General features: G+C 39.8%; 1 protein-coding gene across 1 annotated transcript in view; it reads left to right on the plus strand.

Moving 5' to 3' along the window:
- Nucleotides 1–13,910, plus strand: part of LOC149275966 (laminin subunit alpha-2-like) — a 411,836-nt gene that overhangs the window by 380,646 nt on the left and 17,280 nt on the right. The window contains 5 exon segments of the mRNA XM_089504075.1: nucleotides 1,236–1,395; nucleotides 2,583–2,750; nucleotides 4,032–4,177; nucleotides 5,240–5,416; nucleotides 11,004–11,205. Of these exon segments, the coding sequence (XP_089360201.1) occupies nucleotides 1,236–1,395; nucleotides 2,583–2,750; nucleotides 4,032–4,177; nucleotides 5,240–5,416; nucleotides 11,004–11,205 (853 nt within the window).

Here is a 13,910-nt window from a genome sequence, read left to right on the forward strand (position 1 = left end):
GGGAACATTCACACTCCAATTCCCTGTATAGCAAGCTGGTGGGCGGCTCTACTGACATTGGTAGGCGGTCGGTTAATGGAGGTCAGTGGTCCGCTGAGGGTGATGAAGTTGAGTTTGGGGCTAGCCACAAGCGCTAAAAAAAAGGTTGAAGGACGGCAAATGGGTGGGAGTAGGGCATGCCTCCACACCGCTCCAACAACCTGGAGATTCTCTGCGGTCACCCACTTCACATGGAGTCTCTGGGTGAAAACCATAGAGTTCCCAGGTATGTTCTTTGGCTATAGATGCACAAGTGCAATGGCAAGGCCTTGTATTAGGTGAGACATAATGTAATGCCAACACTTAATATGAACATACATCATGAAGGAATGTAGAGTAATCTGCAATGATTTTCTTTTGTAAGTTTTGCAGACATTCTTTATGTATTGGTTTGTCTTAGTTTGTCCTTTCTAATCATGGATACTTGGGTATGAATTCCGTCTCCAATGGAACCTTCAAACTCTGTTTTGTTATACAGGAAACATACAGAAAAGGGCTCAGGTGCATACTATATATATATATATATATATATATATATATATATATATATATATACATACATACATACATACATACATACATACATACACATGGGAGATCCATTATCATAAGTGGTAACACTAAGGCCCATGAGGCTATGTTTATAAACAGTAGTTCTGGTATTTATATAGGGGTAACCAATACAAGCATTCCATTTGTTGCCTCAGAGCAGTTTCTTTGTGTAAATATAACTCTTTAGGCCGCTATAGGTCCCTGAATGTTCTTGGTCCATTATTTGCACCTCTTGCATTATAATACAAGCTATAAATGGTCTTAAAGCACAGATAAGAAAATTGCATTGTACAGAATTAATATTTTGCTTTATCTTCTCTAGTGTTCTTTTAATTGCTACTTGCTTGCTAGCTAATCATCTGATATATATATGCTCCTATTATGCTAACAATACTGCTTATGGCAGAACTTCATAATAGCTTCTCATAAAGGTCAATATGTCCCCTTTGGTGGGGAACGCAAGTAAATTATATTTCTGAATATGCATATTCATAGGGATATTATACTGTTTACCCGTATTGCATTGGGAGGACTGAGTCTAAAACATCTGTAAAGAAAACAGTATTTTATTGGGAATTTGTAAAGATGAATTTAATATTTAATATTTAAATTAGATAAAATAATGTAACTTTAATGGAATGTAGATTTAAGGAGTATATGTAATCATGTCATCCTTTTTCCAGGCCAGAAGTTAGTTTGAAGAAATATGCAGGGTGTCTAAAAGATATAGAAGTTTCCAGAACACCCTACAATTTATTAAGCAGTGCCGACTATATAGGTTTAACCAAAGGATGTTCGCTTGAGGTTTGTATCATTTTGTTTTCAGTATTGATCTATTGTATCTGTGACTGGCAAATCAATATATCACATAGTAGAGGAGTAGTTGTATATGTGGCCTCCTTTTTTCATAGGTATTGAAAATTATGTAAGTTAAAAGATTTATTGCACAGTTCATATGAACTGAATGAATATAAAACAATGAATCAATTGATAAGTATTGGGAGAGTGCAGTTGTAAACAATTGTTACTATTATAATTGTTATTATAAAGCTTTTTATAATGGAAAAAAGGCAAGTTCAGGTTTGAAGAAATCGGATTTAGAAGGAAGCAACAACTCTTGTGACAGTTAATTAAAATTTGGTACTGCAATATACTTAAAAACAAAAAAAAGATTTATAATCTTGTTACGTTCTGTTCACTACCTGTTTATTGTGTTATAATATAACCTGCATGCTAGTCAGCAGAGATCAGTTCACATGGTTTATGAGTTTGGCTCATGAGGAAGGTTATAAAACGGTTTTATTATAAGCAAGAAATAATGAAGCATGTTCTAGAGGATATTTCTTTAGTGGCAGGTTGACCTATGCAGCTCTGACACGGCTCAAAGCAATTGTACCAAAGAGCACTTTACAAAAATGCTTATTTGAATGCAGCTCTCAGATCAACACATAATAGCGTTAAGATTTTTTTCCACCAGGAGATGGGAGAAAATTACTGAGGTGTTTACAGTTTGTGTGCCAAACTGGAATCGACATTATCCTACACTAAGAATAAAGTAGCTAGTAACTATTACATTTAATAGAAACTGCCTTTCTTTAAGTTAAAATGTCCCTAAACACCCCTGTGCTCCGAACATCATACTGCAAGGAGCATTTTAATATGCATTCTTACAAAACAAAAACAAAATAAAGTCCTTATCTGACCTAGAGGTTGCAGTCTTTCTGCAGCTGCTGCCCTCCTCTTCCTTGGTCTGACATTTTGTGCCACTTATTGGCTGCTTGAATCAAATTATTTAAATGGATCCACTTCTTACAGGCAAATTTGCCAGTGATTTCTCAGCTGAGGCACTAACACAATAGCTTGTAAAATAATGCTGGTTATTCTTTTACATTACACAACGAGCAGAACCTAAACCAGTTGACAGATTAGTATATTGGTTGGTATTGTGTTTGTGTTATTAAGGTATTTAATCACTTTAATTTTCATTCTAGAAAGTATATTTGGTTAGTTTTGCAAAGCCTGGGTATGTGGAGATGCCACCAGTATCTCTGCCAGTTGGTACAGAAATTACACTCTCATTCAGCACAAAAAATGAATCTGGGATGATCCTTTTTGGCAAAGGAGGAAATTCAAGAAGAAAACGAAGGCAAAGTGGTCAGGTAAAATAAGACTATTTTTTACATATGTTTGTTTATATGTTTGTATATGTCATAACTGAGCGCTAACATAACTGAGTGGCTACACTAGAATTCTATGTTCTGTTTAGTTATTTGTCCATCCATTACTTTATATCAGCAGTAGTATCAACCACTTCCGTATCAAACAGATGGAAAATTATCACATCACTTAAACTGTTTTTTTTTTAATTGAAAAACCGTTTAGAATCTTATTTAGCAGTGGTATAAATGTATAATATAATACAGTTTAAATCGCCTCCCACCATCAATCCACTACATACATGTATATCACACTAGATGAAGCTTTATATAAAAAAACCTGAGGACTCCAAGCCTTTCTGAATAAATGTTTGTTATATGTTTAGTCCAGTTTGGGACAGCAGGGTAAGAGTTAGTATTAGATTGTTCAGTTTTGTCCCTGAGGTGCAGCACTTCAGTATGCTAGGTAGAAGGTTGGTGTTTACTGGTAAAAATCTCTGGTCAGTGGTCTATTCTGTTGTTTTACCCTGTTGCTTAGCAGTCTTCTTATGTAATGGAAAAAAATATGGCGAGTCCTATCTAATTTTTCATAGCTATATTGCTACCAAGGAGCTGAAACACTGGGGCTGCATTAGGTTTTAACCCCAAATAGCCTCTGGACACGATTAATGAGGCATCTGTGTGGCAGGAGGGGCTGCTCAGCCGTAAGGTTTGGTCCAAACCTGCAAATATGCAAAGCGCAAACAATATGCAAAAATATAGGAGTGCACAACCTAAAAAGCATAAATGCATACACAAAGCAAGAATTCAGAGCATAACTATCAAATACCATTCACTTTATATGTAGTGGGGAGAGTGGGAAGTTCCCACTACTCTGTACCTGAGTGCAAGGTGGAGGTCTATTCAAGAGGTCACCAGTTGCAAAGACCTCCGAGTTACGGTGGCTGCTAAGGCGTCCAAACCAGCTGCCACAGGTCCTTAAGATAAAGCCGACTGCCCCTTTGCCCTGCATTTTAGATGACCCTGTCTTGTGTGTTACTTATAAACTTTACAAATACTATACCTACTTCTGGAGACTTAAGACTTTATCTTTCTTTATACTGAGCTTCTAGAAACTTTCTGTGATATCCTGGCAGTAACACATGGAATGGTGGCCAATTCATTTAAGTTAATGAAAAAACAGTTGTGAGCTTGGGGGTGTGAATCAACAACATTACAATAAGCTGTCTGATTAGCCACTCACAAAGAAGGCATGATGAGGACATTTTTAAAAAATTTTTACAGGTTTATTATGCAGTTGTTTTAAAAAAGGGAAGACTTGAAGTTTCCATTCCTGGACCAAAAGAAATACATCGCATCACCATCAGACCTGAAAAAGGAGAATTCCATGATGGCAAGGAGCACTCCATACGGCTAGAAAGAGCAAGAAAGTATGAAAAAATGACTTTTTAACACTTGACTAAGGCAATATCGAATTGTCTATAGGTTGCCTAGCTCAGGCAGGTCCCCAAGTACATATCTCAAGGCACCTATGTTTATTCGTTACTGAGGATGTGTTGTATTCTGGCTCACTGAGCTTATATTGCCAATACATGATGAAAATATGCCATGTTAAGCAGATAATAATCCTGCACATATATAATAATAAAGTTGACAACCTGGTTCCATTCGGACATATGCAGGCCATAGATCATAGTAGTAGACCATTCCTGTGGCCCCAGTTCACTGATCCTCCAGCTGAGCAGTCCTGAGCTCTGGAAATGCAACAAGACTTAATAGTTCCTTTCTGTTAAGACTAACACTGTATGCCATTGGTGATTGTGATCTACTAGGCTACGACTAAATTACTGCAGTACCTACTTGCTTAAATATTTTGATTAAATATATTAATCTCGCTTTATATCTAGGATTTGTTATACTAAAAGTCAAGGCTGATATTACTTTAGCTGTTTTGTATACAAAAAACATTGATTTCCCTCTTGTTATTATTTATTAAACATTTATTTAAACACCCAGATGCCCTTCTGGCTTTTTTCACATTCATTTCTATACCCATTTGCCCCCTGACCATTGCCTTTATTGCTGTTCTTCATATATTTAAACCTTGCCTAATTACCTAACATAATTTCCTTCAATCTACATCAAAAAAAGAAAAAATGAATATGGTAAATTGGCTACATGTATGACTTTAAAGATAATTATCAATATGAGCATCTCAAGCTAGGGCTCATGCTAAACTTTATTTTTTTATATTTTTTGTTTAATTTGAAAATTATTCAAAAAATTAAGTTTTACTAATTATATTAAAAGCCTTGTAGCGACAGTGAGCTCACTTGTTGCATAGGCCCTGTCTACCAGCAGTAGTTGGGTCATTATTTGTGTGATATCTTTAATAAATTTGTGGCAAATAATTCCACGAGAAACATTTTGATGTTTAACCTGTTTAGTTACTCCGGGATAGATATTAATCTTCCATTACATTTGTTTTCCAGCGCATTCACTGTTCAAGTTGATGAGGATAAAACCCAGACACTGAGATTGCCTGCTAGCCAGTCCATTAATGGGACAAAGCTCTATGTAGGTGGGATCCCGGCTGAAGCACAGCTTGCCTTGTTCAGGAACATACCGCCATTTGAGGGATGCATATGGAACCTTCTTATCAATTCTATGTAAGAATCAGCTTCCTTTTATAACGTAATGACTGTCACGGTCAGGACTACTTGCCAAGCCGTGACTGTGTGGAGGGCGTGGGCATGAAGGGGTTAATAGCACCAGGCCTCTGGATTTACTAACTTGACCCCTTAACAAGGCATAAGCTATACCAAATTAACCCCCAAATCCTGCCTGTATCCCCCCAGGTAGTCTGCCACCACTCACGATTTTGATACCGGATTCGTGAGAAATCCGAATTAGAACCTTTATCTCTATATATATATCAACCCACCCCGGGCAACTAACATATATATATATCCTGTAAAACTTAACAATATGGTAACGTGTTATCCTCTCTTAGGGTTCGTGGATATCAATACTAGAGCCCAAAGACAGACTTGGATTATGAATATTTTAATAACAAAAAGACAAAGATTACACAGTGCCAGAATTACAAAAAACAAGACATACAAAATAAAAATAAAACGGCAAACAGTTCTTAAAAACAATAGGACTTAAACACAGGACCCTCACTCACGAGTTTCTCCAATAAGTAGGCCTGTGGGAACTCCTTAAGTCCAGATGGTTTCTTATGATGTTGTTCTGATCACAGAATATCGTGGAGTTCTGCTTTGAGGTCGCTGCTTTGTCCCTAAATTAGACTTTTGCAAGCAAACGCCCCTCTGACCACATGACTGATTATATGACACCATCCCCAAGAATCGGGTCCCATCTTTGATGTGCCAATAAGTTATGGTGGGGTAAAGGTGATGGAAACCCCCCACTTAAGATAGGAATGGAATTCCTATAACTCAGGGTCCTTATCTGTTAGGCCATGAATCACCACAGGGGTCCTTTGGGAAGATGACACCTCTAGCCAGAACAGATACAGAGGGCATTCACAAAGAAACACATTAAATTAACCTCAGATTAACTCATTGAATGCTTAAACAAAGAAACTAACCACCTCTGCTGGGTTACCCTTCCATGCATCCACTACGTTATATGAGTTAATCATGACACCTCCCCCTTTAAGATGGTGGACAGAGGAGGTCAGCACAAGCTGATCTACTATGTCTGCCTAAATCATAGTCTCCCCCTGACAAGACAAACTGTCAGAACGGGACTCCATCTGAGCAACTTGCTAAACTTCCCATCTACTCTATCTGCCTGAAGAGAAGGGTTGTGATAGATTATAACAGTGAAGTCACAACCATACAAGCATGGCTGTAACTCCTGCAAAGCACACACCATAGCTAAGCACTCTTTGCCAACCCTTGAATAAGCCTCTTCCTTTGGCGATAACTTACTCGGATGTTTTAAGGCCTCATCCATTTGTTTCTCTGCCCTGCTTAGGATAGCTAATCGCTGCCCATTCCCAAGCAAGACAGCAAACGGGTGTCCATTGTCCTGGGCTTCCTGTGTGGATCCCAGGCTCTGCGCTTCACCTAGACTCACAGGGCTAAGGGTTTCTTGCTGACTGGTCAATGTAGCTGTCTTTTCATCAACCTTTACTATATTATCCTCTGTAGCTGTTGCCCCAGCATCTTGCTGGTATGCCACTACAGCTACAGGGGAAATATTCTGCCCCTCACACTGGATATCAAGATGTGAATTTTCCTCCCCCTCCTCCTTATTTCCAGCCTTTACAGCTTTAGGGGTCTTCTTAACCTCCAGCATTTTAAGAGTTAAAGGAAGCCTTTCCTCTGGAGCATTAAAGCTGAGTTTTGGCTGTTGACACACAGAAACATCACATTCCATATATCCCTTGTTTTCCCTTTGAGAGAATTGATTAACATGAATATCCGCAGACACCCCTATATCATGTATACTTTCTCCTGCACCCAAATCTAAGTGCTCAGGTGCTGTAGGCACGGTTGGGAACACATCCCCAGTTCCCTTTAGTTTCCCAGGGATAATACCTTCAGGGCATACAACTTCTGAAGACACGTTGACAGAAGTATCCCCAGCATGCCCGAATCCCTTGGCTACCTGATCACCCATAGTAACACTATGCTTTTCCGTATCGGGGGGCATTGAACCAGAAGAGCCACTACAGACTCCCTGTTCCTGAACCTCTGCCCCTCCAAAGGTCAAACCACACGTTTCCCCTAGAGCTTGCTCGCTAGGTCTGGTCCCTTGGTGCACATCCCCCTCCATCTCTTCAGGAGACAGGATCCTGGGTGCTGGTTCAGACAGGCATACCTCTACCTTCCGTGCTCCCTCCCAGCTACCCACTACTGCCAAAGTTTCAGACAGTACCTTAGGTTGGACAGGGCCCTCTACCAGCCCTCCAGGTTTGCAGGTTTCCTCAACTGGTGCATACTGGCAAACAAGTCGACCCAGATCCTTGCCCAGCAAAACATTAACAGGAATATCCTCGGATATCCCCACCTCCCGCAAACCCTTGCCCACACCCCAATCAAGGTACACACGTGCCACTGGCACTGCAGGGCGCACCCCGCCAATTCCATGGATGGACATGGTCTTCCCAGGGATAAGATCCTCCAACTTTACCATCTCAGGCCGCACCAGAGTGCAAGCAGCCCCTGTATCCCTGAGTCCCATAGTCACACGGCCACCTACAGTTACTCTTTGTAGGTTCTCCTCTTCATTCCCCTGAAACCTGGAAACAAACAAGACAGCTGGGTGTTCCCCAACTGTTACACACTGCAAATTGTCTCCTTGTGCCTCCTTTGGTCTAGCCACAAATAAAACAGGTGCAGCTCCCCCAGCTGTACCTCCATTTCCATTTGTCCATGGAGATGGTCTCTTAGAAGGGCAGGTGGCACTCAAGTGCCCAATCTGGTTACACCGATAACACCGGCGGGTATCCCCCTGGCCCGATGTGGCCCCTGCTCTGTTGGCTAGGAAAGGTGTTGGTGATAATCTCCGGGCTGACTTAGGAGTTGGTGGCTGGTAGGCTGCTCCTTTCCAGGTAGATGGTCCTTGTGATGCTTGTACCCGCTTGGTTGTTGGAGTACGGTTGTTGGCATAATCGTTAGCCAGATCTGCCGCCTCTGCCGTGGTCTTAGGTTTTCTGTCCAGAATCCACTCTCGGGCCTCCGGACTTCGTGTGCTCAGGAACTGCTCCAAAATCATCAGATCCTCCAGGGCCTCATATGTAGTAACTTGTAGGCCTCCAGTCCATTGCCGGAAAATAGTCCGAAGCTGTCCCGCATATTCGGTGCAACTGTCCGATGTAGCTTGCTGCATCTCTCGAAACTTTTTCCTGTAGAATTCAGGGGTGAGGTTAAAACTTTTTAACAAGGCAGATTTTATGGCCTCATAGTCCTGATCAACTTCCATTGGTAAGGAAGCAAACACATCCAGGGCTTTCCCCTTCAGACGTGGGGTTAAAAACTTTCCCCACTCTTCCTTGGGCAGCTGGTACTGCCGGCACACTTTCTCAAATCCTCTCAAAAACACATCCAAGTCAGTGTCCTTTTCCAGCATTGGAAAGTGTTCCAGGCGAGGTCGGTTAGCATATCCATCCCCGTTAACAATGCTTTGGGGAGACGGACTATATTGCTTTAACCGTAGAAGTTCCAGCTGATACCTCCGCTCAGCTTCTCGTTCAGCAGCTGCCCGCTCCGCAGCTCTCTCAGCAGCCTCGCTCTCTCTTTCCTTGTACTGCATAATCAGGTTGAACTTTAGCTGAGGATCCACACTCCCCAGATGTTTTAGTACCACTTGTAACTCAGAGTCCATTGCACTCAAGGAGTTAACTTTATCAGGAAAACATCCTTGATCCACAGGCTCTTCCAAAATCACATCTGCTCCAATGGCCTGCTCTGCACAGAGTTTATCATGTTCCAGGAGATCCAAAATCAGCTGCTCTTTGCTTTTGCCAAAAATTTGTATATTCCTTTCTTGACAAACCAGCTCCAGAGATTCTTTGGGCTGTCGTCGATATGCCTCCATAATGCAGTATGGTAGAGAAAAACAAAAGGGAGAGGAACGAACTGTTTTGCACTGTATGTCTGTAATTAGGCACTGAGTAATGTCTTTGGGAAATTACACAAAACCCATGTAATTTCTTCTAGTACTAAAATCACCAAACCGGGCAATATAAATAGCACTAAAAAACTCTAGATATCCCACCTAGCTGCCACCAAGTTTGTCACGGTCAGGACTACTTGCCAAGCCGTGACTGTGTGGAGGGCGTGGGCATGAAGGGGTTAATAGCACCAGGCCTCTGGATTTACTAACTTGACCCCTTAACAAGGCATAAGCTATACCAAATTAACCCCCAAATCCTGCCTGTATCCCCCCAGGTAGTCTGCCACCACTCACGATTTTGATACCGGATTCGTGAGAAATCCGAATTAGAACCTTTATCTCTATATATATATCAACCCACCCCGGGCAACTAACATATATATATATCCTGTAAAACTTAACAATATGGTAACGTGTTATCCTCTCTTAGGGTTCGTGGATATCAATACTAGAGCCCAAAGACAGACTTGGATTATGAATATTTTAATAACAAAAAGACAAAGATTACACAGTGCCAGAATTACAAAAAACAAGACATACAAAATAAAAATAAAACGGCAAACAGTTCTTAAAAACAATAGGACTTAAACACAGGACCCTCACTCACGAGTTTCTCCAATAAGTAGGCCTGTGGGAACTCCTTAAGTCCAGATGGTTTCTTATGATGTTGTTCTGATCACAGAATATCGTGGAGTTCTGCTTTGAGGTCGCTGCTTTGTCCCTAAATTAGACTTTTGCAAGCAAACGCCCCTCTGACCACATGACTGATTATATGACACCATCCCCAAGAATCGGGTCCCATCTTTGATGTGCCAATAAGTTATGGTGGGGTAAAGGTGATGGAAACCCCCCACTTAAGATAGGAATGGAATTCCTATAACTCAGGGTCCTTATCTGTTAGGCCATGAATCACCACAGGGGTCCTTTGGGAAGATGACACCTCTAGCCAGAACAGATACAGAGGGCATTCACAAAGAAACACATTAAATTAACCTCAGATTAACTCATTGAATGCTTAAACAAAGAAACTAACCACCTCTGCTGGGTTACCCTTCCATGCATCCACTACGTTATATGAGTTAATCATGACAATGACTATCCCAGAAACATCTGAGCTGACAGTGTGACCAATTTCACGTCTGTCTATACCTAAAACCACATTAACAAATGCTTATATATTAGACTGGTCTCGTTTTTACATGCTCTTGTGGAATGCATGAATGAATTAGAACAATAGCACTTGTTTTTAACTTTTTAACTACTTATCTGTGTGTATTTTTGTAAATTTTACATAAAGCAAAGTATAGTATTAGTATAAAAATATTCACATTTTAATAGCTGTTGTATAAATTGTACATTCTCCCAAAGTTTGCCCAACCCCTTGACAATTGGTTTAATAACGTTGTGGCAATTTTGTAATGGGATAGTAGGGGTGAAAACAGGAAACTCTCACATGTAATCACGCTACTTGATTCCCCTTCAAAAATGCACATGTAATATGTCTAAATAGAACTTCTCTTCTTTTCATGGTTCTTACTGTTTCTCGGAATTACAATGGATCGTAAACAGTTATTCATGTATTTATTTATTATGCCTTCCTAGACCAATGGACTTTTCTCAGACTGTATCGTTTGAGAATGCTGATATTGGACAGTGCCCCACTCTGGTGTCAGACAGAATTCAACCAGATGAAGATGGTGATAGTGACAGAAATGCTACACAATCATTGGTCTTGCCAGAACCTGGACATGGTATCAAAGTAACCACAACCGCATTACCTATTCCACCTCCCATTCCACCTTCTGTAAGTATTTTCTGTGACCATGAGATGCTATTTGCATGAATACCAATGAGTAAAACAATACATCATTCGCTTTTTTTTATATATGTATGCCATTATTCTGTCCTTTTTCCGTTCTAAAGAACACCAAAACAGGTCACTGGGGCTGGTGGTAGGTTGTCATCAGGAGACATTAGTATGAAGAAAAGAATCGGCTCAGCCACAGCAGATAGCCCCTAATTAATTATTTAGTAATTAGTATGCCCTTGGTACCTCACCGGGGGTGTAGGTGGCAGTTGATTATGGAGAAGCTGGCTTAACTGCGCATGTTTAGCATTACAATATTCACATATTGCTACTGAATTTTTTGAATAACAATGTTATCCATCAGTAAATTGCAACCAGAAAAGCTTATGCTTGATAGTGTCTGATGTTGCAAAATATTAATATGGAGCTCCCAGTTATAGTCCCTAGTACGGTTTACTATGTGTGCCGGTAACCTAGAGATTGCAATTTTTGCTTTTTATTATTTAAGTTTTTCAAGAATTGCCATAGTTAACAACTCTGTAAACATTGTTTACCAATGGCCAAATCTTCATCAACTCTCAAAATATTTTCATCTGTCATAAAATGCCCATTGTACATATACACCGATCAGCCATAACATTATGACCACTGACAGGGGAAGAGAATAACACTGATAATCTTGTCATCATGGCACCTGTCAATGGGTGGGATATATTAGGCAGCGAGTGAACATTTCTCCCTCACAGATGTTGTTTTTAACCCCTTCGTGACAAAGGCTGATTTTACTTTTTGTACCCTTCGTGACAATGGCCGTTTTAACATTTCTGCGCTGCTCGTGTTTAGTTGTAATTTTCTTCTTTCCTGTTTACTGAACCCACACACATTAGATATTGTTTTTTTCAGGACAAGAAGGGCTTTCTTTAGATGATATTGTTTTGATTGTATCATATTATTTACTATTAAAAAAAAAGTATAAAATATGGTGAAAAATTTAGAAAAAAATGACTGTTTCTAACTTTTAGTTGAAAAATCTTTTACTCATCTATAAAAGGTAATGAGAAAACCTGCTAAATAGATTCTACTATTTGTCCTGAGTTTAGAAATACCCAATGTTTTTATGTTTTTTTGCTTTTTTTTACACATTATGGGGCAAAAAGTACAGGTAGCGTTTTGCTATTTCAAAGCCATTTTTTCCAAATCTGGTAATTCTTCCCCCCATGTGCCATTTCGGGTATCTTTGGAGCCGGCCAATGCAATTTACCCCATCAAGTCATATATTTTTGAAAACTAGACAGCCCAGGGTATTCCAAATGCTAGTATTTTAACCCTTTCCAAGCACTAATTCTACCATCAGCCTTTGTCAAACTTTATGGTAGTCATTTTTTTTGCATTTGTTTTTTCACACACATTTTACTTTAGGTATGAATAAACAGGTTCTGGTATATGGTATTGGTACCCCAATATGTGTTTAGCAACATATCCTGAGTACAGCGATACCTCACATGAATGATTTTGCCTGGCTGTTTGGGGGAAAAAGGGCCACATTTGGGGCATGCGCATTTTCAATGTTGAACTTTGGCATTTGGGGATCCACTGCCCATGCCCTATTTGGTACATCTTTGAGCCAGGCCATTTCAGTATGCCCAATAAAGCCATATATTTTTGAAAACTAGACACCCCAGGGTATTTCAAATGCTAGTATTTTAACTCTTTCCATGCACCATATCTACCACCAGTCTTTGTCAAACTTTGTGGTAGTCATTTTTTTGCATTTGTTTTGTCACACACATTTTACTTCAGGTATGAATTAAAAAGTTCTCGTATATGTCACTATCGCAAAACACCCCAATATGTGTTCAGCAACATCTCCTGAGCGCGGTGATACCCCACATGAATGATATTGCCTGGCTGTTTGGGGGCAAAAGGGCCACATTTGGGGCATGCGCATTTTCACTATTGAACTTTGGCATTTGGGGATCCACTGCCCATGCCCTATTTGGTACATCTTTGAGCCGGGCCATTTCAGTATGCCCAATAAAGCCATATATTTTTGAAAACTAGACACCACAGGGTATTTTAAATGCTGGTATTTTAACTCTTTGCATGCACACATTTTACCACCAGAATTTTTTCTAAGTTTGCAGTAGTATTCTTTTGTGTGTATTTTTCCCCCACACACCTACTTTATGTATGAATTTACAGCTCCTGGTATATGCCGCTGTCACACGACACCCCAAAATGTGTTCAGCAACATCTCCTGAGTACAGTGATACCCCACATGCATGGGTTTGTCATTTTTGGGGGGAACTAAAAGGCCACATTTGGTACGTGTGCATTTTTCTAATTGGAAATTAGATGTGTGGCCATCCTTCCCCCGTGTTAATTGGGACATTGTTGAACCCGGCCAATTCAATTTACCCCATCAAATCATACATTTTTTAAAAGTAGACACCCCATGAGCATTTAATATGCCAGTATTTTAACTCTTTCCATGCGAGAATTGTTTTAAGCTAATGTGCTAATTTTAGGACTTGCTCACAAAAATATATATTTTTATATATATATTTTCATTTTTTTGCCTTTTTTAAAACATTTTTAACATTTTTTTTCAACTTGAAGGTTCCCCTGATAGTGACATCAGAGGGAAATTATTTTTACATTTTACTGGTTTCTTTACTATTTTTTTTCTAATTATTATTAAT

Source organism: Sceloporus occidentalis, unplaced genomic scaffold, assembly GCF_023333645.1.
Source record: "Sceloporus occidentalis isolate IW3139 unplaced genomic scaffold, rSceOcc1.0.p SCAF_254, whole genome shotgun sequence".
Lineage (NCBI taxonomy): Eukaryota > Metazoa > Chordata > Lepidosauria > Squamata > Phrynosomatidae > Sceloporus > Sceloporus occidentalis.